The sequence below is a fragment of the Gekko japonicus genome, unplaced genomic scaffold, assembly GCF_001447785.1.
Source record: "Gekko japonicus isolate JY-2015 unplaced genomic scaffold, Gekko_japonicus_V1.1 scaffold131, whole genome shotgun sequence".
NCBI lineage: Eukaryota > Metazoa > Chordata > Lepidosauria > Squamata > Gekkonidae > Gekko > Gekko japonicus.
In genome coordinates, this window is record NW_015167061.1 from 1,398,515 (window position 1) to 1,426,274 (window position 27,760).

At 49.1% G+C, this 27,760-nt stretch overlaps 1 protein-coding gene across 1 annotated transcript in view; it reads right to left on the bottom strand.

The window, feature by feature from the left end:
• IGSF21 (immunoglobin superfamily member 21) overlaps positions 1 to 27,760 on the bottom strand; it is a 193,538-nt gene that overhangs the window by 16,241 nt on the left and 149,537 nt on the right. The window contains exons 8-9 of the mRNA XM_015412564.1: positions 21,418 to 21,533; positions 14,039 to 14,510 (exon numbers count right to left, since the gene is read on the bottom strand). Of these exons, the coding sequence (XP_015268050.1) occupies positions 14,039 to 14,510; positions 21,418 to 21,533 (588 nt within the window). The remainder of the gene's footprint in view (positions 1 to 14,038; positions 14,511 to 21,417; positions 21,534 to 27,760) is intronic.

Below are 27,760 nucleotides of genomic sequence, written 5' to 3' on the forward strand. Positions count from 1 at the left end.
ACAAAGGAAATGTAAAGAAGGCCGTTAAATGCTTTGTCTGTTCCCGAACGGGCCATCTTTCCAAAGACTGCTGGTTTAGACAATCACAGACAGATCAAAGAAATAAAGACATGCGCTCTCCCCCTATTTCTTCTGTAAGAGGAAACGCCAGAGGGCGTGGCAATGGGAAGCCAAACGGTCATCAGGGGCAGGAAAAATCCAAGCCTGTGTTTCTCCTGAGAGAGGCTGTGCCAGAAACTGCAGGAAAGCGAGCCGAATGTGCGAATGTGCTTGCTGTAAACATTAATCATAGCAGAGAATACAGTGATGAATCACTGTGGCTACTGGACACAGGGAGTGCCGTCCACATTTGCAACAGTGCTGAATATTTTGTTGATCTGAATAAAGATGAGATGCCCAAACTGATCAAAGTTGATAATGAACCATTGAGAGTTGCTGGAACAGGAAAGATTTTTCTTAATGTGTTAAATTCTGCTGGCCAAATTCAGCAAATGACTTTAAATGATTGTGTATTTGTGCCTGAAGCTAGTACTTGTCTGATCTCCTCAAGGAGAATTATTGCTGCTGGTTTTAACATTAATCTTAAAAAGGGACAAGGAAAAATTTGGCACAAAGATGGAGTCGAGCTCATTATGGAAGAGCACGACAGTTACCATTATGTAAGAAATCTTGGCATAACTGAAAATGATGAACTGGACACAAGTGGACCTGTGTTTCACACAAAATCATCTGAATGTGAGCACAAAGACTGTTTATTTAAATGGCATGTGATGTTTGCTCACAGAAATTTACAAAGTGTGAGAAAGCTTCTGAAGGGCTGTAATATTGATGCTGTTGAATGCAATACTATTAGTAATGGTTGTGATACCTGTTTTAAGGCAAAAGGCAAAGCGCCTTGTTACAGAGGCAAAAATCCAGAACAAGATAAAGGTTTTCTAGAGACTGTGTACTCAGATCTTGTTGGCCCTATCAAACAATCTACTGGTGGTAGTAAATACTTTGTGACTTTTATGGAAGCAAAATCCAGATATGTCTATACCTACCTACTTAAAAGTAAAGACCAAGTACTTGACAAATTTAAGTGCTATGTTGCTGCTGTTAAAAATAAATTTGGCAAAGCGCCTGAAGTGTTATTCACTGACAATGGCACAGAGTATTGCAGCAGTGAGTTCCAAAGGTTCATGGAACAAGAAGGAATTGAACATCAAACAACTATTGTTTATTCTCCAGAACAAAATGGAACAGCGGAACGCTTAAACAGAACCATACTAGAAATGGCGCGTTCTATGCTAATACAATCTGGAATTTCAGAAGATATGTGGGGTGAAGCAGTCAATACAGCTACTTACCTGCACAATAGAGTTCCATCTAAAACTACAAATAAAATTCCTTTTCAATTATGGCATAACAGGATGCCTGGACTTAAACACATTAAAGCATTTGGATCTAAAGCCTATGCCCACATTCCAAAAGAGAAAAGGGGCAAATTAGAGCCAAGAGCAGAAATTGGTATCCTAGTGGGGTACGCTCAAGGAGGAAAAGGCTACCGAATTTTTGATTCTACAAACTGTGTAATTAGAGAATGCAATGTGGTACATGTTGATGAGAGTAACATCCTGCAAACTCCTAAGCCAGCTGAGTCCACAGCACAACCTGTCAATCAGGAATCTACAGATGTCTCTTTCTTTGATGTGATCACTTGGCAATCTGCAGAGACCACCTGTGACCAGGCAGGTCCATCTCCACAAGAGGATTCCACCTCAGAAGGGGAACAAGGGAATTCCACCTCAGAAGGGGAACCAGGAGAGGCAACGCCAAGGGTAAGAGAGACAACTGCTGTGAGACAATCAGCAAGGAGTACCAAAGGTGTTCCACCACCAATGTACGGAATTTGTGCAAGTGTGCAACAAATAAAGGAACCTACTAACTGGAAGGAAGTTAATCAACTACCTGCATCTGAAAGAAGCAAGTGGATTAATGCCATGGAAGAAGAATTTGCATCTTTGCAAGACAAACAAGTTTGGACTCTTACTGAGTTACCTTCAGAAAGAAAAGCCATCGGCTGTAAGTGGGTGTACAAAGTGAAGTATAACCCTGACGGCGAAGTGGACAAGTACAAAGCTCGTCTTGTCGCAAAAGGATTTTCTCAAAAATATGGAATCGATTTCTCGGAAACTTTTGCACCTGTTGTAAGCTACACAACCTTCAGAACACTTTTGAGCATAGCAGCCTCAAGGGGCATGCACATTGAACATTTGGACGTCAAAACTGCGTTTCTCAATGGAGAATTGAATGAAGAAATCTACATGGAACAACCAGAAGGATTTTCAACAAAAGGACAAGAAGGCCTAGTGTGCAAACTCAACAAAAGCGTTTATGGACTAAAGCAAGCAGCAAAAGCGTGGAATGAGAAACTGACTGAACTGTTACAAAAACAGAACTTTCAACAAGGAATAGCAGAACCGTGTTTGTTCTCAAGAATCAAAAATGGACAATATCAGTACATACTCATTTATGTTGATGACTTGATTATTTGTTGTGAAAATCAAGGAGATGTACAGGAAATAGCAGATGAACTAAACAAGGAAGTGGAAGTGAAACAATTGGGACCTATAAAACACTATCTTGGAATACAAATTGAAAGAACTGATGATGGAAGTTTTCTTCTAAGCCAAAAGCAAAAGATCATGGACTTTATTGAATCTGTAGGAATGAAACATTCCAAGCCAGTGAGCACACCTCTTGAAAAGGATTACCTCAAGAATACAGAGGGACCACTACTTCCAAATAACCACGAATACAGATCAGCAATAGGAAAATTATTGTATCTTAGCAAAATTTGTCGACCAGACATAACTTCAGCTGTTGGACTATTATGCAGAAAGACCAGCTCACCGACTATCCATGACTGGAAAGCTGTAAAAAGACTGGCAAGATACCTAAAAGGAACTTTGGATTACAAACTGAAAATCTCATCCTGTGATGAACCAAGACTGACTGGATTCATGGATGCCAACTGGGGAAAAGACACAACTGATGGAAAATCTACAAGTGGATACTTATTCTACTATGGAAACAGTTTAATTGACTGGACTAGTCAAAAGCAATCTGTTGTAGCGATCTCTACTGCAGAAGCTGAATGTGTATCAGCGCAAAGTGCCAGCTATGAACTGTACTGGATCATTCATCTACTGAAAGACTTTGGAATAGATGAACCGAAACCAATAATAATGTATGAGGACAATCAAGCTTGCATCGTTCTCTGCAAAGGTGAGAGCACCAAATCCAAGAGTAAGACCATTGCTCTTCAATGCAAATATGTGAAAGACTTACAAGACAAAGGACTCATTGAACTTCGTTACTGTCCTACTGACCAGATGACTGCCGACATCCTGACCAAGCCGCTTGACAAGCAACGTTTTGAGAATCTTCGTGAAAGTTTAAATTTGCATGATTTCAGTGTTATAACTTGAGAAGGGGTGTTGGAAGTTACAAGTTAGAACACTTCTATTCAGTATTTACTGAGTTAATATTGTGTTCTGAATCACATGTTTGTTTGTATCCTATCTGCTTAGAGAGTTAGAAAGCCCGCCAGATGCAGATCTAGTTTGTTGTTTTGATTGGGGAATGGAGTGTTACTATTTAGCATTTTATGGCTCTTTGTCCCTGAGCAAGAAGAAGCTCCAGTCTCCATCTCTCTCCATTAGACCTTAGCCATGTAAGGAAGTCTATCTAGACTTGAGGATGTAGAAATAAAGCTCTTTGTTATTTTACCTCCTGTTTACCCTACCCTTGATAGGTTGTTAGTAAACTTTTTATATTTTGAAACTACCATGGACTCAGACTCATTTTTACTCTGCTAAACTCTGCTGAATTAAGAAATTAAGAAATTAAATACTAAACCATCTAACAGGCATCTAACAGGTGGTCAAATGCCCTCTTGCTGAGGACCGGGGTGCCACTCTGTTGGGGGCAGAGCCTTGGCCTCTGCTTCTATTGCCCCCCCTCAGCCCTTCTGCAACTGGGGGGAGCCTGAGCAACGACTTCTGTCCCCCCATCTCTGTAGCGCTGCCTGCCTCCTCGCTAGTCCAAAGTATCCATCACTGCCCCTTGTAGGGGCCTGTGGGCTGAACAGGACGGACAGGGGAGCCGTGTCCCCACCTGCCAAATCCGCACTCTCTGTCTGCCTCCCAGCATGCGCAAGCAAAGCCTTTGCCTCTGTCCCTTGCGGATTGGCCGGTGCCCCTGGCCATACCTTGGCCTCTCTCTCCCCCAGCGGGTCCTGTCTTGCTTCCAGAAGGCACCTGCAAAGATTCCCCCCTGCCTGCCAAACGTGTGCACAGCCCCGGGGAACAGAAGGCAACCAGGCTGCGTGTTTCTACAGAAAACCCTCCCAAGGCCACCGAAACAGTGCAGGGACTGGCAGGAAGTGGAAAGGTCCCACCCAGTGGGACCGTCCTGTTCTCAAAGTCCCCATCAGGCCCCTCTCTGCTGATTTTGAGTTGCTCTTTCCCCGACACCGCAGCTGGGAACTTGAAAGCAAAAAGGCACATTTCCAGAATGGACATTTGATTGGAAGGCTTCTAATCACTCCCGAATGCCAGATATAATTTATTTCCAATGTTCGTGGACAACCGTTATTCAGGTAGGATCCATTTCTGACTTCTGAGTCAAAGCAGCAGATTCCCTTTGATTCAGATTAGCTTTCCTGGCGGTCTGTGTGTGTGTGTGAGAGAGAGACACATACACCCACAGAGCTCTCCCATTATCCTCACTTTAGGAAGAGGTGCTGCTGTGGTGCGTGATTTAGGGGTCTGGGGTGCAAAGGGGTCCCGGCCAATGCTCCCTCTAAGCTGTGGAGTCTTGTGAGCAAAAATTCTACTTTGTGAGCAACTTGGATTAAAGTTGTGAGCGAGCGATTTGGCTGCTGCATAAATGAGTTTGTTTTGGAACCATCCTTCCTGAGCTAGGACAAAAATGTGTGAGCCGGAGGCTAAAAAACTGTGAGCTAGCTCACACTAACTCGGCTTAGAGGAAACACTAGTCCCTGCTCTCTTCTCCAGTATTTGATTAAGGGTGATCCCAATCCACAGATCTTGGTGCTGGCTCAGCAGGCGGCTTTATGGACACATTTGTGTTCAGGGATGCTTGGCGTGGGGACCAGGGGTCATTTTGTAGAAAAAGAGGTGCAGGAGCTCATCAGCACAACTCATTAGCATAACTTATTTGCATATGCCACACCCCCTGACATCACCGGAAGTGTGTCAGAAGGCAACACCCACCGCTCAGGCTCCACTGGACTGTTTTGGATTTCTAGCTATTGGGGGGGGGGGACGTGCAGATCTGTCCTTGCAGAGGAGGGAGAGCTTGTACCTGAATAAAACTTGGTCTTGTTTTGGGCCGGGGGGCCGGGGGGAGCTCTGCAACTTACCTGGCTGCTTCTTGCTCTGACTGAGGGCTGCTGGGAGCAGGGGGTGGGGCTTGCCACATATGCCCGCCCCCTGGGCTCTTTACTGCTGGAGCTCCGCTCCTCCACGCTCCTGCAGGAAATGACCCCTGGTGGGGACAGAGGGATCATTCACAAGGTCCAGCAAGTTTGATAGACAGTGACTCTGGCATGGAAAGAACCTGCTCAGACGGGTTTCATGCAGCGGCTGAAGCAAAATTGGGGAGGGGGGATTGTTCTCATTTTAAAAAACGTTTCCTGCCACACACAGTTCTCTGCTGCAATGATTTGGTGGTGGCGGTGGCGGGGTGGGGGGAGGGAACTACAAAATGGGACAAAAATATTCTCCTGCTCAGAATGTCGGCAAGAAGTGTCGCTTCCATGCTGGTTTGGCTTTGCGGTGCTGATCAGGTAGCCAAATCTGATTGGCTACATCCTGCCATGACATCACCACCCTGCTTGGGTGGTCCCTGATTGGTTGGTAAATATGGCACCTCGAGCAGCCGCTGGGAGGTGCCGCAGACAGCAGTGAAACTGAGCCAAAGTGGGAAGACAAAGTCACTTTTTAGTGGAGTTTTCCGGAGAAGATCTTCCGTTCATGGAAACTCCCCCTTTCGCATCAGAAAGTGGTTGCCCAGGACAGTTCAGCCTGGACTCCGTCTCCCTTTGTCTGTTGCTACAGCGACTACCAAAGCCGAAAATACACTGGGGGGGGGGGGGTTGGGGGGGGTTTTGAGCCCCCCCCCCCCAAGAGCCCCTCTCCCCCAAGCGGAGGGTCTCTTTGACGGTGCCCATATCTGGCAAGTGCAAGATTTATGTCTCTCTCAGCCCAAGGCGGCTATTCCTCTGGGATTAACATAAAAGGTATTTTGTCTTTAATATGTAAATGCCGAGTTTGACAGGAAAAGAGAAGCTCTTTGCAAAGACACAACTCAATGAATTGTTTGATCAGGACACCCTTCCCGGGATTAGCGCCTTACAGAACATCGGCTAATCTTCCTCCAGCCTGCGAAGAGGAGGAAAGGGGCCAACGGCAGCCTTGGATCAAGAAACGGGGGTTTAATGACTTCTCTAAAGTGATTAAGGCCTCCTTTGACGGGAGAGTTTTCACTAAGGCCCCCGGATCAGCTCTGAAGGCTGTCTGATCCCCCAACGCTGGCTAAGCAAGCAGCTCCGGGATGAATTCTCAGAAGCGGCTGAGAGGCCTGGAGACGGAGGAACGGAGGCCGCATCTCTCGCCAACCTCTTTTCCCCACCCACCCTCCCATCCACAACTCGAAAAGTTCTGGAGTGAGGGAAACTCGGGTGGGACTGGACCCCAAAGCCAATTTCTGAGACACGGCAAGGCCAGCCGCACTGTATCGCCCTCCCCAAAGCACGGATTGAGCAGGTGTTACCCATTGTCTTTTTAAATATTCTGTTTATAGCTCCCCCAGTGTTTTGGTTCTTTGCTTCTTGTGGTTGATTAGATTGGCAGTTGGTTTAAGAAAAGGCAAAAGGAGCAGAGGTCCATCAGTGGCTATGAGCCACAAGGTATAGAGAGGAACTCTCGGTCTGGGGCAAGGGATGCTCTGTCTTCTTGGTGCTTGGGGGGGGCAACAGGGGGAGGGCTTCTTGTGTCCTGGCCCCACTGCTGGACCTCCTGATGGCCCCTGGTATTTTTGGCCACTGTGTGATAGAGTGTTGGACTGGATGGGCCACTGGCCTGACCCAACATTGGCTTCTCTTATGTTCTTATAGGAACTCTTGGTCTGGGGCAGGTGATGCTCTGCATTCTTGGTGTTTGGGGGGGCAACAGTGGGAGGGCTTCTGGTGTCCTGGACCCACTGCTGGACCTCCTGATGGCCCCTGGTATTTTTGGCCACTGTGTGACACAGACTGGATGGGCCGTTGGCCTGATTCAACACTGGCTTCTCTTATGATCTTATGGATAAACACATGGAGCAGAGGTCCATCAGTGGCTATTAGCCACAAGGTGTAGATAGGTACTCTCGGGGTCTGGGGTAAGGGGTGCTCTGTATTCTTGGTGCTTGGGGGGGGCAACAGTGGGAGGGCATCTAGTGTCCTGGCCCCACTGCTGGACCTCCTGATGGCACCTGGTATTTTTGGCCACCGTGTGACACAGAGTGTTGGACTGGATGGGCCGTTGGCCTGATCCAACACTGGCTTCTCTTATGTTCTTATGATTTCCCACACACATACACACACCGTTTAATTATCCACGCTGAATTCATGGCTAACAGACACTGATGGCCACAGGCTTGGAGAACGAATCCAATACATTCATGGAGCGTTTGGTTCCTCACGGGTATTGGCCCCATGACAGAGAAATGGAACCTCCGTATCCAGAGGCAGTATACCCATGGACACCAATTGCTGGCATCAAGCAACAGAAGAGGAGAGCTGCTGCCCTCGAGCCTGGGCGGCTTCCTGGGGGCACCTGGCTTGCTGTTATTGGAAACGGGATGCAGGGGGAACATTCAGTTTCACCCCACCAGGCAGCTCCCGTGTTCTTCACGCGATCGGTCTCATCCGGAGCTTTGGGAAATCATGGCAGGCAGATTTTGAGACAAAGAGGTGACTCCTTTCCTTCTGGATTCTTTGGTCAAGAGGGACTGTGAGCAATGTTCCCTCTAAGCTGTGGAGTCTTGTGAGCAAAAATTCTACTTTGGAAGCTACTGGCATTAAACTTGTGAGCGAGTGGTTTGGCTACTGTATAAATTACTCTGCTCTGGAGCCCTCCTTCCTGAGCTAAGCCAAAAATGTGTGCGCCGGAGGCTAAAAAACTGTGAGCTGGCTCAGACTAACTCGGCTTAGAGGGAACACTGACTGTGAGGTATTTTTCATATCTTGGAGGCGCAGTCCTAGTAGCAAGCTTAAGTTGCTTGGATGAAACGGAGGGTGAGTGCAGAGAGGCGGAAAAGAGAAATCCCTCCGTTCCATTTACTTGGGTCTCACCAAAGCCTCGTTAGGTTGGATGCTGTGCGCAAAAGACGGGAGCAAGAAATTATCTCCCTGATCGCTCCCCCGGATAACCACCCCTTGAGCCGGGATTTCTGTTGGGGAGAGACAGGAAGGGGAGAAGGGAGGGAGAGAGAGAAAGAGCGAGAGAGAAGGGCCCGCCCGCGCATAGGGAGGAAGGCAGGGCCATCCTTTCAGTGTGACAAGAGAGCTCAGTCGGAAGGCATGCTCTGCGCCTCAGACGGCTACTAATGGCCTGCAGAGCCCATTAAGCCATAATGAAAGCGCAAGGAGGCAGAGCTGAAGGGGGAAAAGGAACTTCATTAATTCGGGAGCGAGAGAAAGAGAGAGTCCCGGCGTTGGACGCCTGGAAGAACAACCTGTCGTTCCTGTCGTTGCCCCAATTTGCTTCCCTGGAAACCTAGCTTGCAAACAGGGTTCCCACCTCCGGGCTGGGAAATTCCTGGTGATTGGGGAGTGAAGCCTGGGGAAGGGAGAGATCTACAGAAGGGAGGAACCTCAGCAAGGTATCGTGCCGAAGCCACCATTTTCTCCAAAGGGACTGACCGCTGTAGTCTGGAGATAAGTTGTAGTTCCGACAGCTCTCCACACCCCACCTGGAGGTTGGCAACTTTCAGAGAATCGTAGAATTCACAGAATCACAGAGTTGGAAGGGGCCATAGAGACCATCTAGTCCAACCCCCTGCCCAATGCAGGACCCGCCAAGAGCATCTTTGCTCTCAAACATTTCCCCCTGGTCTAGCAGGACTGGACAAGGAGGAGGCTAGCTTAGAATTTTTTTAAAAAAAGGATTAGACAAATTCACGGAAGGCTCCATCAACATCACTCAGTGGAAACTCCATATTCAGAGGCAGTGTATCTCTGAGAACAAATGGGCAGGAACAGCAGCTGCCTTCATCTCTCGCTTGCAGACTACCTGGAAGCATCTACTGGAAACAGGATGATGGGCCAGATGGCCCTTTGGACTGAGCAGGCAAGGGATAGGGATGCCAATTTCCAGGTAAGAGCTGGAGACATCCTAGAATTACAATTGATTGATTGACTGATTGATTAAATTTCTACCTCGTCCTTCCAGCCAAGGCCAGCTCAGGGATCAGGCCCCCTGGAGAAAATAGGTCCTTTGCAGGGTGGACTCTATGGTGTTATACCCTACTGAGGACCCTCGCCTCCCCAAACTCCACCCTCTTGAGGCTCCACCCCCAGATCTCCAGGAATTTCCCAACCCGGAGGTGGCAAGCCTAACAAGGGAGCTCTCTGACTGAGCTTCTTTGGCTAAAGAGAGAGAGGAAAGAAAGAGCATGGGAGCGGCAGGACACTTCAGGTTCTCCCAGGTTTGTGCTGTCAGCTGATCCAAGCATTTAAAGTTGATTAATTCAAGGCACACAATGGACCATTAATGTGCAAATAAATTCACGTATCCTGCCGCACATCTGTAGGGGTGCTTTTTCGGGAAAGCTGAGAGCAGCCTTTTCACCGAGGCTTTTAATGAGGAGTTTTCATCTTTCCCAGATGTTTTATCACCAGCTTCTGGGCTGAGGTCTGTTTTATAGACAGCTTTATTCTGTGGGTTTTTTTTTTTTAATGACCCTAGGCTTGCTTTACTGTCTTTTTCTTAATATTGGCAATCTATTATTTTAATTGTAAACCACCTCGAGCAGAATTCTGGAAAGGTGGCACAGAAATCTCGTAAAAAACAAACAGGCAGAGAACTGTGAATAAACGTAGGATTCTTTGGACAAGAGACAGGTGTCTGTGATGGGGGAGAGAAGGGCCTCCGCTCCTCTTTCCTTGCCCACGCGCTCTCTCCGCAAAACAGCCTGAAGGCACGCAAATCCTCCAGAGACAGTTTCAGGCGGGTAGCCGCGTTGATGTGAAGCATAAGAACAAAGTTTGAGTCTCGTTGGCACCTTTAAGACCAACAAAGTTTAATTCTGGGTATCAGCTTTCATATATATTTTGGTCTTAAAGGTGCCAACTGGACTCAAACTTTGCTCTGGAGACAATTAGCCCTCACCACTTAAAAGTGGAATAGATTAATTAAAGAAGAATAGATACTTTTCAATTATGGTGCTGGAGAAGACTCTTGAGAGTCCCTTGGTTGAATCAGTCAGTCCTAAAAGAAATCAACCCTGACTGTTCCCTGGAAGGCCAGATACTGAAGCTGAAGCTCAAATACTTTGGCCACCAAATGAGAAGGGAGCACTCACTGGAGAAGAAGACCCTGATGCCGGGAAAGATTGAAGGTCAAAGAAGATGGGGACGGCAGAGGATGAGATGGTCAGACAGTGTTATCGATGCAACAAACATGAAATTGAGCAAACTTCAGAGGACGGTGGAAGACAGGAGGGCCTGGCGTGACGTGGTCCATGGGGTTGCGAAGAGTCGGACTCGACTGTGCAACTGAACAACAACAAAATTAAAGTGGGGCACTGCCTCCCCCTCCCTTCTCCAAACCCAGGAAAACAACTGATGCTTCTAGGGGGAGTTCCATAACGTCTTTCCCTGTCTGGCTGCAGGATTTTGAGATTTTGTAATCCGCCTTGAGTCTCAGTGAGGAAGGTGAGCTATCAAGGAAGTGAATAAAATAATTATAACAAAAAAACAACAACCCGGAGCTCTTCCACCAGGCCTTCGATTAGGAGCCGCCACTGACAACCACTGACAACCTTGGCCTCTCCCCATCAGACCATGTACAGAAATTCCAGGGTTTCAGAGAGAGGTCTTTCACGCCACTTCCTGCCTGGTTGTTTAACCCAGAGATGCCAGGGAATGAATCCAGGCCCTTCTGCAAGTACAGCGCTGAGGCATGGGCCCTCCACTCATGACACAATGCTCCTGCAAACTTCCTTCACCCCTCCCCGACACCCATGGGCTTAAAAAGCCCGCACTCCCTGCACAGCGTGCCGTTCCACCCTCCACTGATCAACACCTGGTTCCTGGCCTGCTCCAGCGATCACAGGTTGCTTTCGCCAGCCACCAGCACACAGCTGTGCTGCAAGCTCAGAGCTGTGTGGCAACACATTCTGCTGCTGCACTGGCTGCTGCTCATCCCAAAGCTCCTATCCAAACAGTGGCTCAAAGCCAGAAGGGGGCACCAGGGACCCCCCCGAAGCCCTCCAAGACTGGGACTGTCCCCCCCCCCCTGAGCTCCTGTGGCGGCCCCTCTCCACGGCCATGTTCATCTCATACTCAGGGACTATGTTCCGCACTTCGGCGCACCAGGTCTTGCTGCCCAAAATGCCAGAGGGGAGAATCAGGGACCATGCCAGGATTGTGCCTGCCCACGGAAGGTTTTAAACCCGAAGTGATGTCACGAACACGCTAGGAGTCCGATCAGATGGCTCTTTAGATCCGCGCGAGGCACGATTGCCTCAAGGATCTAAAGGTAACGTCCAGACACAAACATCTGGGAAACGTCCCTCTTCCGTGGGCATCCCGTTTTGCCACGCTTCGGAGCCGTACTTAAGAGATAGCACTTTTAATCTGGAGTTTTCGGTTACCTGCAGGACAACTGCGGAATTTCACCCACCTGATCGTTCCACCAGCGCGCAATCCTCCCGTCGGGGTGGTCTGATGTCAGACCATCCCGAGCGGGCGCCATTTAAAAAAATCTCTACACATGCGCGGATCGACAAGGACGTGCTGTCACACCTATGCGCGTGCGCAAAAAGTTTTTTTAAAAAACCACAGCGCACCTCCTTCAACAGGGATGCGCTGTGACGCCTATGCACATGCGCAAGAAGTTTCAAAAAACCCCACCGTGCATGCCTCCTTCAGTGGATGCCATCTAGACAATCCACAACAGAGGCAGCACGCGGTAAGACGATTCACCAGGGGGATGTCTGGTCGTGCTACCATGGATTAAAAAGATCGGGATAAAATTCAAGCTGGCATAATGACGGGATTAGGTGCCCATCTGAACACACCCTTGGATTTCCAAAAACCAAAGCCAGGCCTAGCCCCCCTTAGTGCTTCTAAGGTTTGCTGGCTGCGGCCACGCCACCCAAACCCCAATGTTCGTGGCAAATCTACACCTCTAAGTCAAATAGCAAATACAGCTGTGTAACAAATAACGCTACAAAAATATATATATATTGATAGTGTGAATAATAGACAAAACAGTAAAGTCCATAGGTGTGAATAGAACCAATAAAGTGTAGGTATAACAAAGGAATCTTCAATTTACATAGCTTAAAGCAGGGGTGTCGAACTCATTTGTTATGAGGGCCGGATCTGACATAAAGGAGACCTCGTCGGGCTGGGCCATGTGTGTCATAAAATGTAATGCCAGGGAGCGGAGATATGAACTTTATAAAGGACACAAACACAAAGGAGGGCTTTTTTTACTTAAAATAAAATCATACTTAAAACATCAGCACTCTTGCAATATTTTGTTTAACAGTGTCTGATAACTGACACCTCTTGTTCTGAATTATTGCATCAAAATGTCTGTGCTGTTGCAGTCTTGAGCATGCTGTTCAGGTGTGTATCTGTAAGCTGCAAACCTACGATGACGCAGCAGCAGCAGCAGAACTGGAAGAAGAAGCAGGAGACAGCCAGTTCCACCGTGGGCCTGATAGAAGCCCTTCGGGGGCCTGATCCAGCCCCCAGGCCGCACGTTTGAAACCCTTGGCTTATAGCATAGATTTAACAGACTAAAAATCAGCAGACTAAAAAGCCACAGACTAAAAAGCCACAGAAGAAAGCTCCACTTAAAGAATAGGACTGGTTGCCCATTAATACAAGGACCTTTTGGAAACACTGTCTTTACAAATGACTTCAGAAGCTGATGCAATCAATGTTGTGTATAAATTACATTAGTCATTGCAATTACTGAGGAAGTTCAACGAAACGAAGTTTATAATATCTGGATTCTTCGTTGATATGCTACATGCAACTGAAGACTTCTCTGCTGAACTCATATCGGTTTGATTTCTTCTTCATGTGCTAGTTGTTATATGCTCCATGTAACGTGAAGACTACTGTGCTAAATTTATGCTATAAGCAATGTCAATTGAAGACTACTTTGTTATACCTACACTTTATTGGTTCTTGGGCTGGTGATATACCGAATAAACTGAACTTCATTTATTGGTTCTGTTCACATATGTGGAGTACTGTTTTGTCTATTATTAACACTATCAATAGATATAGAGATATAGAGATAGACAGACAGACAGACAGACAGACAGACAGACAGACAGGCAGGCAGGCAGGCAGGCAGGCAGGCAGGCAGGCAGGCAGACAGACTAGTGTTGTTTGTTGCACAGCTGTATTTGCTATTTGACTTAGAATTCTGACTGTGTTTTCCACTATTGTATTATGAAATCTACACCCCCTGCCATTTTTAAATCCCTTCCTCTTTGTCCGCTCCAAGGAAGTGCTTCCCACTTCACTTCCGGGTTGGTATCTACTGTCCTGGAGAATCCAATGTCTGGAAAGCACCTGTGTTCATGTGAATGGTTTCAGGGCGCCTGGCAGGCGAGAGCTCGGAACAGAAGTGGAGGTGTGCCTTGGTCCCCTCGCCAGGGGCCACACCTGCTCTTTTCCCCCCCCCCACCCCCCTGCTCTCCCCCCCCCGGCCACGGCGCTGGAGCCCCTCCTTCTTACCTAGAGTCACCTCGGACTGCATGGGCATAGAGAGGGCAGGGTGTTTGACCTCGCAACTGAAGAGGGCTTCATTGTCTATCTGGGGGTTAAGCGTCCACATGAGCATTGCCCGCACCTCCACGGTCCCGTCGCTGATGGGGATGTGTGTGTGGTGGAAGTAGTAGATGGGCTCCACGTTGTGGATCCAGCGGGGGAACTCCCGGCTCACCACAGTCTCTGGGACGACCTCCGTGGCCGGGCTGAACAAAAGTCCCTGGTCCGGGGTGAGGCCTTTGAAAGGGTCCTCCGTGAAGGGCCTCCCGCCCCGGTCCTCCACGTCCAGGAGGGAGAGCGACTTCTGCATCTTGGTGTCGTCCATGTCCCGGTTAAGCAGGTTCCGAGACGCTCGGCCGTCTTGCAAGCTAGCAGCGCTGACTGGGGGTTCCGCCAAGGGCACCACCTCGATCAGCTCCCCGTCTCTCTTGAAGTAGACCTGCAGGGAGGGAGGAGAGCAGGCATTGAGAAGACTGCTGGATGGACAAAGGCATTCCCCCGTTCCTTCCGTGTTCCCTTTTTTGTATTACACATTTTAATTATTGTTACACTATTTTGTCTGAAAGCCTATGTGCTACGTAGACTTCTTCCTTGAATAAAGGAATGCCCCCCTGGGTAGACCAGGCCAGCCCGGTCTTGTCAGAGCTCGGAAGCTAAGCAGGGTCGACTCTGGCAAGTCCTTGGATGGGAGACCTCCAAGGAATACCAGGGTTGGGATGCAGAGGCAGGCAATAGCAAGCCACCTCTCTGAAATGTCCAAGCCCCACTAGAGGTCACCAGAAGTCAACCATAACTTCCAGGCATACACACACACGCACACTCCCCCCCCCCCACTGACACACATACTCACAAAAAAATTAAATGAACGAATGGTTTCCCCATTATGTTCCTCGATTGCTCCAAAGTCTCACCAGCTCTGGCATTCTACTCCTCCTGAACTCAGCTTTAACCAGGAGAATTTCTAACATTAATACCAGATACTGAGCATGCCCACTCCACTTCTTTCATATTCCATATTCATATTCCATATTTCATGTTCACAAGTGCCTCTAGAAAACTTGCAAAGAATCATACATATGACCACATCAGGAATCTTTTCTCTTTTTTTTGCAGTGTGTTACTGATGCATACATTGGTAACACCCTCCCTCAAGAATCCTTGACACAGAGAGTACTCCATCTTTCCCTGTTATACCTCTGAGGATGCCAGTCACAGCTGCTGGCGAAACATCGGGTCCTACAATGCCAAGACCATGGCCATCCAGCCCGGAAAATCTACAGTAGCTAATCATTGGTTCAATCATATGCATCAAGATGGGGGGGGGGGTGTTTCACTGTTTTATTCAAGTACAGGTATATAGGGGAGCAGGGAAAGGCCCTGAAAGGGGTGAGAAACAAACCGTGCATGCACAGCACACCTTTCAAAAACAAGGAGGATGACAAAGGATTCCAAATGCATAATTTTCAGTTTGGGGAAAACAAATCCCAAAACTTAGGGAGAAATTCAGAATGAGGAGAACGCCTGAAACTTTTGTACCTGCGGTGACCCCTGGGCTCCAACCCTGTGGCCTATAGGACAAAGGCGAGAGAACCCTAGAGAGGGCGCCTTGCCTTACACCTTGCTTCAAACACGCCCAAAGCTGGGCATCCTTCAACTGCCCAGGGGCACTGCTGCTCTGGTCATCTTTGGCCTGGGACATCCCTGCAGTTTCAACCCCTTTCTTCCTGCCCAGTTTCCAGGGTGAAACTAGCCACCGTTGGACTGCTGAGACAGGGTGGTCTGGTCAATAGAGTGTCAGGTAAAGGTAAAGGTTCCTTTGCTCGAAAGCCAGTCGAGTCCGACTCTAGGGTTGCGGTGCTCATCTCCGTTTCAAAGCTGAAGAGCCAGCGCTGTCCAAAGACATTTCCGTGGTCATGTGGCCGGCATGACTAAACAACAAGGCGCACGGAACGCTGTTACCTTCCCACCGAAGTGGTCCCTATTTATCTACTTGCAATTTCTTGCTTTCGAACTGCTAGGTTGGCAGGAGCTGGAACTAGAGACGGGAGCTCACTCCGTCATGCGGCACTCGGGTCTCGAACTGCTGAACTACTGACCTTCCACAGCCTGCAGTTCAGCGTCTTAACTACTTGAGCCACTGCATTTGAAGGTGTCAGACCCACCTTCAAATCCCCACCAGATCTAGTGAAGCTTCTGTATGCCAAGCCCCCCCCCCTTGCCTAACCAACCTCACAGTATTGTTGTGATGATTAAAGGGGGAGGGGGGAACCACGCATCCCACAGCCTGAACTCCTTCAAGAACAGGAAGGATAAAAATGCAATTAACCAACAACTTTCAACACCTCTTCCTCCCAAGAGGAACAATCCTGTCACAGGACTGACCGGCTGCTGCTTCCACTGAGCCCAGCAGGGGCTGCGGTGCGGTGGAAGAGACGATCCCGGGTTCTATCCTCGGCATCTCCAGTCCAAAAAGGACCAGGCAGCACAGCAGGTGACGTGAAAGACCTCAGCCTGAGATCCTGGAGAGTCACTGCCTGTCTGAGTAGACAGTACTGACTTTGATGCACTGGTGGTCTGATTGGGTGTAAGGCAGCTGCAGGTGTGACTCTGTGTGTGCTTGGGTGGGACCAGGGAACACCAGAGATGGAGGATCAAACCACAGGGCCGGATGGAGAAAAGCTGCATTGCTCCCGTAATGCAATGCTCCCTCCAAGCTGTGGAGTCTTGTGAGCAAACATTCTACTTTGTGAGCTCCTGGCATTAAAGCTGTGAGCGAGTGATTGGGCTGCTGCATAAATGAGTTTGCTCTGGAGCCCTCCTTCCTGAGTTAAGGCAAAAAGGTGTGAGCCGGAGGCTAAAAAATTGTAAGCTGGCTCACACTAACTCAGCTTAGAGGGAGCACTGATGCAGGTCCAGAAAATGGTTTGGAGACAAGGTCCACTTCTAGGGCCAGGCCTCCACTAGAATCACACTATTTCAAACACAGAGCCTTAGAGGCAATGGAGGACCAGCAGCAGAAGAAGGGTGTTCCTAAGCACGTGCGGAGAGCCATCCTAGCCATATCCAGTCCAAGAGCTTCTCCAACCATGAGACCCCCCAGGTGTGTGCATGCAGCAGATTCCGCCATGTGAGGAGGGGTCTGGGTGGAGAGCTTGCAATGCAGTGCCTCTGGAGAAGCCTGTTAAAATCTTTTTGAATTTGTCTCTCTGAAGAGAAGATTGCATTCCATTTCCAAAAAGCTTCTTTCAAGCCTCCGATGTCATGGTGTAATGAAACAGCCACGGGAATGTTTGCAGATAAGTGTTGTGTTTTTTTTTTTAAGAAACAGAGAAAAGCTTATTTCCCACCCACCCCCATCCCTTTTCAGAATTTAAATGCTTCAGATACGGGAATGCATAAGTAGAAATAATTCCCCAGAATGCAGGAACTTCTACCCCTTCCAGCTCCTGCTCGTGTTTGTATAAAAGGAACCACTCTGGGGAACGCAGTCCAGAGGGATGGCCTCAAAAGGGAAATGAGACAACTGCTTGATGGAATAAAACATCAGCCATAACCCTGGACTAGAGAGGGAATCTCAGCTCTGAAGAGGGTGGCACAGGAAAATCACAATAGAAGGAGGAGGAGGAAGAGGAAGAAGAAGAGGAGGAAGAGGAAGAAGAAGAGGAGGAGGAGACGATTGGATTTATACCCCACCCTTCACTCGGAGTCTCAGAGCGGCTTCCAATCCCGTTTCCCTTCCCCTCCCCACAATAGACACCCTGTGGGGTGGATGGGGCTGAGAGAGCTGCCCTTTCAAGAACAGCTCGGACAGAACTTATGACGTACCCAAGGTCATCCAGCAGCTGCAAGTGGAGGAGGAGTGGGGAATCAAACCCAGTTCTTTCAGATTAGAGTCCGCGCACTTCATCACTACACCAAACTGGCATTATGTGGTGTGGGCAGTGAGAGGGGGAAGGCATACAAAATTGGTAGGTCTTTCCCCCCCTTCTTTTTTACAACACGGGGCCAAAGTTTACATTGCACTGCAGATGCCCCAGAAGAAGAGAAGAGTTTGAGACACCACTTTTCTCTCCCATAAGGAGACTCAAAGCGGCTTTCGATCGCCTTCCCTTCCTCTCCCCACAACAGGTACCTTGTGAGGTAGGTGCGGCTGAGAGAGTTCCAAAAGAACTGTGACTGACCCAAGGATTTATACCCCGCCCTTCACTACCCAGAGGAGTCTCAGAGCGGCTTCGAATCTCCTTCCCTTCCTCTCCCCACAAGAGACACCCTGTGAGGTAGGTGGGGCTGAGAGAGCTCTTTCCAGAACTGTCCTTGAGAGAACATCTGTGCCAGAACTACGGCTTGCCCAAGATCATCCAGCCAGGTGCAAGTGGAGGAGTGGGGAATCAAACCCGGTTCTCCCAGATTAGAGTCTGCGCACTTAACCACTATGCCGAACATTGGCACAACAGCCCTGAGACAGGTCACCAGCGTTCCCATTTCACAGTCCTGAAACTGCGGCTGAGCCTCACCTAAGCTCAGAGATGTGGACTTCCACTTAACAAGCCGACTCCAGGTGACTCTGCGCCGTGCAGGGATGGAAACATGAAGGGCCCTTTCGTGGCTTCGGTCAGCATTGTAAAGAAGATGAGAGAATCTGACCATGAATCTCTCAGTGCCTTGTTTGTTTTAATCCTGAGAATGCTGCAAATTCTGGACCACATGTCATAAGAATCTCAGAAGAGCCCTGCTGGATCAGGCCAGCGGTCCACCTAGTCCAGCATGCCGTCTCACACAGTGGCCAAACCAGTTACTCTGGAGGTCCAACAACAGGACGTAGAGACCAAGGCCTTCTCCTGAGAAGAATCTAAGAGCCCTGCTGGATAAGACCAATGGTCCATCTAGTCCAGCCTCCTGTCTCACACAGTGGCCAACCAGTTCCTCTGGAGAGCCAACAACAGGACAGAGGCCGAGGCCTTCAAAAGAACATAAGGAGAGACCTGCTAGATCGGACCAGTGGTCCATCTAGTCCAGCATCCTGTCTCACACCAGTGGCCAACCAGTTCCTCTGGAGAGCCAACAACAGGACAGAGGCCGAGGCCTTCAAAAGAACATAAGGAGAGACCTGCTAGATCGGACCAGTGGTCCATCTAGTCCAGCATCCTGTCTCACACCAGTGGCCAACCAGTTCCTCTGGAGTGCCAACAACAAGGCAGAGAAGCTGAGGCCTTCCCCTGATGAGAACATCAGAGGAGCCCTGCTGGATCAGACCAGTGAGGGTCCATCTAGTCCAGCATCCTGTCTCACACCGAGGTCCAACAGCAGGGCACAGAGGCCGACTTGCCTCTGAGCATGGAGGTTTCCTCCAGTCACCATGGCTGGTAGCCACCAATAGACCTCTTCCTCTATCAGTCTGTCTATTCCACTTTCAAAGCCTTCCGTCCCCGTGGCCATCACTCCATCGTCTGGCAGCGAATTCCACATTTTAATCACTCATCGTCATCCCCTGACCTGCTTCCTCATGACCTCCTCCATCACTTCTAACGCTCATGATTTGGGTGAACTAATGGGGCTCCTTCCCTCATCAGTGCTGTCAATCTTCTGGAACAAAACGGAAGGGACCGCGCGGCTCAGCTCCATCGAATGGCTTTTCTGAACTCAGCTGAACTGCAATGGACCGAGATTGAGTCACCCAGAAATGGCTTGCAGGTCACTTCAATGTACTGAAGAGACTTTGGTCACTCGTCTTAGGAGGGGTGTGTGGCTCGGTGGCAGAGCAACTGCTTGGCATGCTGGAGGTCCCAGGTTCAACCCCTGGCATCTCTAGCTAAAAATGATCAGGTAGGAGAGGATGGGAAAGACCTTTCTGTGCCTGGGACCCTGAGGAACTTCTGCTCGTCAGAGGAGACAAGACTGACCTTGTCAAGGGCCCCCTCCCCCAATGCAAAAAAGGGCCTTTTGCCTTCTCACAGGCTCATTTCAATCTCCAAATTCATCTCCCCTGTGCTTTAGAGGCAGAAGAAAACTCTGGAGCTTCTGGTGGCTGCCATCCTGTTGCTCAGCCTCCGCTTAGAGCCCAGATACCAGGAAGGAGCCCGGTTCGGACACAGATGCTACACCAAAGGGTACATAAACCTCCACCTCTCCCCTCTGTTATACAAATAGATTCCCAATCAAAAAAAAAATGAAGTCAAAATGAGGAGGACGGTCTTCGTGTGTTAATTGCAATCAAGACACCTGAAAACAGTTAGGCCAAACCAGCCTATCAAAAAGTCGACTGCTTTCTGAACACAATCAGGAAGTACATGACATTTTATACATGAAATGACACAGTCATGAGGATAACATTCAAAAAGCATAATTGGTTACAAAGGACAGGGCATCATTTGAGTAATGGTCCACTCATTGGTCAGATGTGAAGGTGTGCCTACACAGGATCGTAAGTGTTTACTTAACCTAACCTGAATAATATTGGCCAAGAAGAGAAGAGGAGATTGGATTTATACCCCGCCCTTTACTTGGAGTCTCAGAGCGGCTGACAAACTCCTTTCCCTCCCCCTCCCCACAACAGACACCCTGTGAGGTCGGTGGGGCTCTTAACCAAAACTGCTCTTTTCCAAGGACAGCTGTGCCAGAGCTTGTGACTGACCCAAGGTCACATCAGCAGGTGCAAGTGGAGGAGTGGGGAATCAAACCCAGTTCTCCCAGATTAGAGTCCGCGCTTAACCGCTACACCAAACTGGCTCTCCTGGCCAAGGATTCTTCATACCCAAAGGTGTTTTTTTCCTGATACGAAGCTAAAATCCTTTTTGACCCAGACACTGCAATAGGGCTGCCAAGTCGCAGCGGGGGATCGTGTGTCTTTGCAGAATCCGTGCCGCGGGGATGGCGAGACGCGTTGCACCCGCCATCGCCAGGACATGACGCTACGCGTCGCTCTGGCAACGGGGCTCCAAACAGCCCCGCTGCCAGAGCAACGCGTAGCGTCATGTCCTGGCGACGGTGGTGCAACGCGTCTCGCCGCCCCTGTGGCACGGATTCTGCAAAGACATGCGGATCCCCCGCCACAATTTGGCGAGATTTGGGAGTCCTACACTGCAAAGTTTTACCCTAAACAACTAAAAACCATTAACTCTATCTTCTATACCGAAAGAATGTTGTTTTCTTGTCTGCTAGCATCAGCTAGAAAAATAATCTAACCTACAAGAGAAAGTCCTACTATTTAGTAGGCCTTCATCACCTCCTAATAAAATCTTACTTAGGAGAAAAATCTATAAAATATGAATAATCACAAAGGGAAAAATATTTATATTCCCATTCATGCTACACCTCCCTCGCAGATCTCTCCCCTCCCAGCGACTTACCATGGGGGCTGGCTTCCCACCGGAGACGATGCAAACCAAGGTGAAGTTCTGGGCCTGGTAGCGGCTGAAGGGGGCGGGCGTGTCTGCGGCAATGACTGAGATCGAGATGGGAGGAGCTGGAGGAGGGAGGAAGAGCTCACGGTTATTATTCTGATTGGCTGTTTGTGGCATTCTCAAGAAGAGTTTGATCCTACCAGCATGCCTGAGTCTAGGACACCGGGTGGAAGCGACTGCCAAGATTTGCGTGGGAGGAGAGAGGCCGAGAGAAAGGCCGTCCCGTTCCACATGGCCTCGAAAGTGAGGTCACAAGAGGCAGGATCTTCTCAGTGGTAGCTCCACAACCACAGTCGATATTCAGAAGGAATGTTTTTGAGGCAACTCTGGACCAAGGCTCCCTCTAAGCTGTGGAGTCTTGTGAGCAAAAATTCTACTTTGTGAGCTCCTGGCATTGAAGTTGTGAGGGACCAATTTGGCCACTGCATAAATCAGTCGGCTCTGGAGCCCTCCTTCCTGAGCGAAGACAAAAATGTGTGAGCCGGAGGCTAAAAAACTGCGAGCTAGCTCACACTAACTCAACTTAGAGGGAATACTGATCTGGGCAATGTCATCTGTGCATGACAGCTAAAGTTCAAAACAACCCCTTACGTTTGTTTTGCATTCTGCACAGACCTGAAGTATATAATTCTAGAGCCTGGGGAACTCGAAGAAACTTCTAAATGTCTCCTTCACAAGTATCCCACAGAATTTTCTGACCATTTTCCTTGTGAAATGCTGTATCTTGAAAAACAGTCTGGAAAAGAGGATGAACCACTCCCGCTCATATTATTAAATGGGATTTACAACAAGCACCTCCGACTCATTGCCAGGGAAAGTGTGCAGAGCCTTCTGGATTCTTTGCCTGGAGGATATCCAGAGAGGTGGCTGAATAAAGCCTGCCCCTGCCTCCCAACTGCTGGTATTCCTTGGAGGTCGCCCTTCCAAGTACTTGCCAGAGTCGTACCTGCTTAGCTTCCAAGATCTGATGAGATCGGGCTTGCCTGGGCTATCCATGCCAGGGCATTCCCTCAGATTTCTGTTGGCAAATGAGGGGCTGCTGGACTTGACCAGACCAACATGGCTACCCTCCAAATCTCTCTTCCAGGACAGGGCCATGGCTCAGTGGTAGATCATCTGCTTGGCATGCAGAAAGTCCCAGGTTCAATCTCCACCTCCCCCCGTTAAAAGGACCAAGCAGGAGGTGATGGGAAAGACCTCTGCTTGCCTGAGAACCCAGAGAACTGCTGCCAGTCTGAGTAGACACAGGGCTGGCTCACTCACTAGGCGAACTAGGCGATCGCCTAGAGCGGGACGGCCCTTAGGGGCACCAAACTGCACCCGGCCCCGTACTCTGGGAGTTTCTTGATTATTTGTGTTTTTCATTCTTCCTAAAATGCATTTATTTTTGAAAATTGGTGGGCGCACAGGGGGGGGAAGCAGAAGGGATCCTTGCCTAGGGTGCAAAATAAGCTGGAGCCGGCCCTGAGTAGACAATACTGACTTTGATAGACCCAGGGCCTGATTCAGCATAAGGCGGCTTCCTGTGTTCTTGTTGGTCTGTTAGAATTAAAAAATCAAGACATTGGCAGGATAATCCCTTTTTAGTGACCAGAAAGTTAAAACAAATAGATAACTTGTAGGACTCTCAAGCTGGTGGCTATTAAACTAAAGTAGCAAAAGATGGCATTTTCCAGACATGCAGAATATGTTAACAGCAATTTCAGAATTAAACTTTTTCATGGCTCTTGAGATGGTATGTGTGGGATGACGGATTGTGGCGTTGGTGTTGGGGGGAGGGGTGGTTTCAAGTTCGTACCAAGTGGAAATGCCAAGGGCCCTGAAAACAAGCAATAACAAGAATTCATCAGCAGAGGACAACAAAAAGCCAAAGGCGAGTTTCACTCCCCGCACCGCCCGTGACCACCAAGGGAGGGGTTGGAAGCAGCATCCCTTCCATCTCCGGGATGTGTAGTTAGACCTCCGGCCACTGATGCTGAGATGGGACGAGAAGGAGGGGTAGAAACCACCCACGCGAACACACCTTTTGAGCCCCTTTCTGCCCCCACGGGATCTGATGGCCTTTCAGGTGTATCCCCGGCGGCCAGATAGTCGTTAGCAGATGCCTTCTGACAAGCCCAGAAATATAGATCCGGCCAAAAAAAAAAAGCATCAGTCAAAGCACCGCACTTCCCCTACAAGCCTCCACTTCCCCTGCGCTGATCACGGCAAAAGCCAAATTATTCCTTTTTTAAAAAAATGGACGAGGGGGAGGACGGAGACAGGAGCTCCCGCACGGCTGTCGGCTCGCTTGACTGGCTCAATAGCGGATTGGAGGATTGGGCTGTTTCCCCCCCACCAAATGGAACCGGAGGCAGAGTTTCGTCCTTATTTATCATTCCCACAACATTTTTCAGAATACAAAAAAGCCAGACGCTTTTGTCCTTGGCGCATTATAACCAACTTTAGTCCCGATGTGGGGGGATATCAATACAATTGTGCAGGGAAACACCATGGTTGTGGTTGTTGCCTTGCACGTGGATGGCCTCAGGCGTGTTCCTGGCCTCTCCCATGAGAAGGCCTCTTGGTCACCCAGCTAAGAAATGTTGGATTCTCTGGACTTGGTACTGCCAGGGAACCATGGAAGAATAGCAAAGTGCTCAAAGGCTTTAACACAGCAGAGCTGGGGCTAGGTGTGGCGACAGACTTACGAAATTACATGGAGGAGTCAGCTGTCAGTTCTAAAACTAATAAGCAATGTTTATTAAAGGAAATACATGCTGGAGAGTGCAAGTAAGAGACGGATATAGATTACCTGCTCTAACTAACGAGATGGTGTTGGATGCTGGACGCATGTCCAGCCTCTGTGGTGCAAGATGGAGAGAGCATGCACCTTCTTTTGTGTGTGTGCGAGAGAGAAGAGAGTGAAAGAGCAGACTCAGCGGAAATTGCCCCTAAGAGTAGCATTCTACTTCAAAGGAAAGGATCAGATAGCAGGAAGGAAAGGATGCTCTGTGTGTCCTGGCCTCTCTATCCATCTAAACTCTTCGGTGCCATTTCCCAAGTTTGAGACAAAAGACAACACCAAGTCCTCCACTTCTAACAAGAAAGGCCTGAGAGAGCCCCTGCCCAGAAGAGTAAGGCAGCTTCTTATGACGATCGATCTGGCTGCAGAAAACCCAGAGCTGCAAAATGTGCAACTAACTTGTGGAACTCACGCCACAAGGTGCGGAAGGGTTAGAGACATTCGTGGACCGTTGGCAGCCATTAAGCTTGCTGGGTTTGATGCGTGGCTTAAGTGTGGCTTGACAAACAAAGGAAAAGGGGGAAACAAACTCACCCCCCCAAAATACCGATAATGCTGCAAGAGCCAAGCTATCTCAGTTATCTCGGGGTATTTTTTTGTTTCCACATTACAATGAGGTCACCCCGCTTTTGCCCCACACTTGTCCCGGGATAAACGGATGCTGTGTTGGTCCTTTCCACACTTGGATCTCATCCCTGGTTTTATCAGAGTTCAACTCGCGACACGATACCTTGCATTTATCCCTGGTTATAACAGCATCCGTTTATCCCGGGACAAGTGTGGGGCAAAAGCGGGGTGACCTCATTGTAATGTGGAAACAAAAAATACCTCAAGATAATTACAGGGGTGAACTTGCATGTAGCGTAGAATGTAAAAGTACCCCGAGATAACTACAGGGGTGAAATTGCATGTAGCGTAGAATGTAAGTTCGGGGACAGGGTTGAACCAGGATTTAAGGTCTCGTGCAGAAAGGACCGTTATAACCAGGGATAAATGCAAGGTATTGTGTCGCAAGTTGAACTCTGATAAAACCAGGGACGAGATCCAAGTGTGGAAAGGGCCTGACTCTCCAGCAGGACTTCCTGTGCCACATCCCCAAATCAGCATCTTTGGTTGGGAGCTGAGGGCCGGCCTCCCACTTCCTGCTCAAAAGGAGCAGGCAACCTCCCAGCAACTGGTGTTCTGCTTGGCCTACCCCCCAAAGGCATCTCGCAGGCAGAAGTTAGCAGCAACTGTGCTTGGAAAGGTCTTTCCAGGTGGCCCTTGGTTGTGTGTCTGACTGCAACGTGAGTCAGTCGTCCCGTCGCCTGTTGCCACTGTGGTTTTTCTGCTCAGTTCAGCTAGGAGGAAAAATACAGGATTTTCTCAGGGCCTGATCCTTTCCTGAGAATTGGGTTGTTGTTGTTTTTTGCAGGCTCAGCCCTGCACTTTCCTGGAATATTTTTATGTCGGTGTAGAATTCCCAGCCACCAGAAGAGGTGCCTGAAGCTGGCGGCAAGAGATGCTTCTGCTTTGTCATGTCACATCTCTCCCCTCCCAACAGCCCCGCAGAAATATAACTTGCTTTCCCCTCCCCCGGCATCCACGGGACGGGAGGCCCCCAAATGTAAAATCATAGATCTGCGTCAAAGCAGGAGAAAGATGGACTTGCTGGGGAGGAAGAGAAATGATCGTGGGAAGCGTTTGCAGGAGAGAGACAGCAGACAGATAAATGGAGAATGGGGAGTTATGGGGAGGCGGAGGAAATATAGATGCCAACCCGAAGAGGGCTGGCAAGAGGTTTAAATAACAGAAGGGAGCCACTCCTGCACCGTGGAATGCAACAGCTGCGGTGTGGGTGCCTGCCGGAAGATTAGTGGTCCTGTCAGGCCTGGGCCAACGTTTTATGCATTGTTGCATCAACTTAGAAACTGAAGGGGTTGGGGAGCTCACCTCGCCTACTCAGAAATAGGGTGGAAATAAAGTTGCCAGATCTCCTGCTATAGTGGGAGACCTCCTGCCAGCATCTCCCAACACCTTCTGCCACTCAGGAGGCCAGTGGGAGCAAAAGAAGAAAAAACCACCATCACAGAGACTATATGATGTCATTTCCAGGGCAACCCCGGAAGTGACATCCCACCGCTCTAGAATTCAGCAGAAACTCTATGGTAAAACCAGAGTTTCCACTGAATCCTAGAGTGGTGTGATGTCACTTCCAGGTTCGCCCTGGAAATGACATCACACTGTTGAAACAATGTCCCCACTGGGCGCCTGCCACTGGCTGGCAACCCTAAGTGGATGACATCACTAGCCTGTGCTATTTGCAACAGGCCAGTTGTGCCAGTTCCTAAGTAGCCTGGGACTGGGGACTGCAAGGGCTCCCCCCCCCCCCGGGAAGCTGTACCAGCATTAGGTTCATATTAAGAGACACCGCTTTGTTTCTTGCTGCCATCAGTGGCAGCCAACAGGGAAGGAGACTTTTCGGTCATGGCACCTCACCTGTGGCGTACCTTTCCCATCACTTTTGTCTGGCACTATTTGGTTGTTTTGGGGGCCAAGCCAAGACCTGCCATGAATTATCCATTTTTTAAACTCCATTAATGGAGTGTTTAACACTCTGCCTGATATTATTATCCTGTTAGGGTTCAATCCGGGCTGGGTTAAATATGGTTAAAGAGGGCTGGCTTGCTGGTATATTTTTATGATATGTGACTGCGTTTGAGGATTTAATTATATTGTCTAATGCCACATGCAATGTATGCAATAGCTGATTTACTGATTCACAGAGAACGCTGAAAGGCACATATATTTTTACAGGACGGATTCAGTGCTAAGAACAGAAAATGGCACAACATTCATGCAAGGTAGATGTGAAAGTGAAACAGATATTTTTTTGGCAAAATAGCAAGGACTTGAAACCTTAAATCATCTCAGGGCCAAGGGATGCATAGTAGGGGGGGGTGGCGCTGGGGAAATCTTCCCCACGGTCTTCAGCTGAAGACTCTCTGGCTCCATGCGGGCCTCTCACTTCTGGGATCTGCGTCTGCCCCGGGCAGAGCAAAATGAAGTCTCTTTAGCTCTTCATCAGCCATCAACACCAGCTCAAAGGGACTGACGGTGCACCCGTGCCAGTCAAGGCGGCCAGTAACCAAGTCCCCCCCCCCCACTCCGCAGCATCTCCGCTTCTGCCTTGAGACCAGTATAACCTTCCCGGCTCCCCTCCCTCGTCCCACTGAGCGCCCTGTGCTCTCTGGACCATGAAGCCACACATCATGGCCAATTAAAGGTGCCGTCTGGAGGAAGGAAACTTTACCTAATCCCGGGGCTGCTAAATTTAGCACCATCCAACAGGGGAGGTGTAAACCATCCCGGCTGACCTGGGAGATGTCAGAAGAAGCTCATTATGTAGCGGCAGGTTTTTCCCCAGCTCCGATTTGGGGAGGGGGGAGGAGGAAGTTGAGAGACAAGAAGAGCCTACCAAGCAGCCCTCCCGTCTTCTCCCCAAGTTCCCTGCTGGGGGGGGGG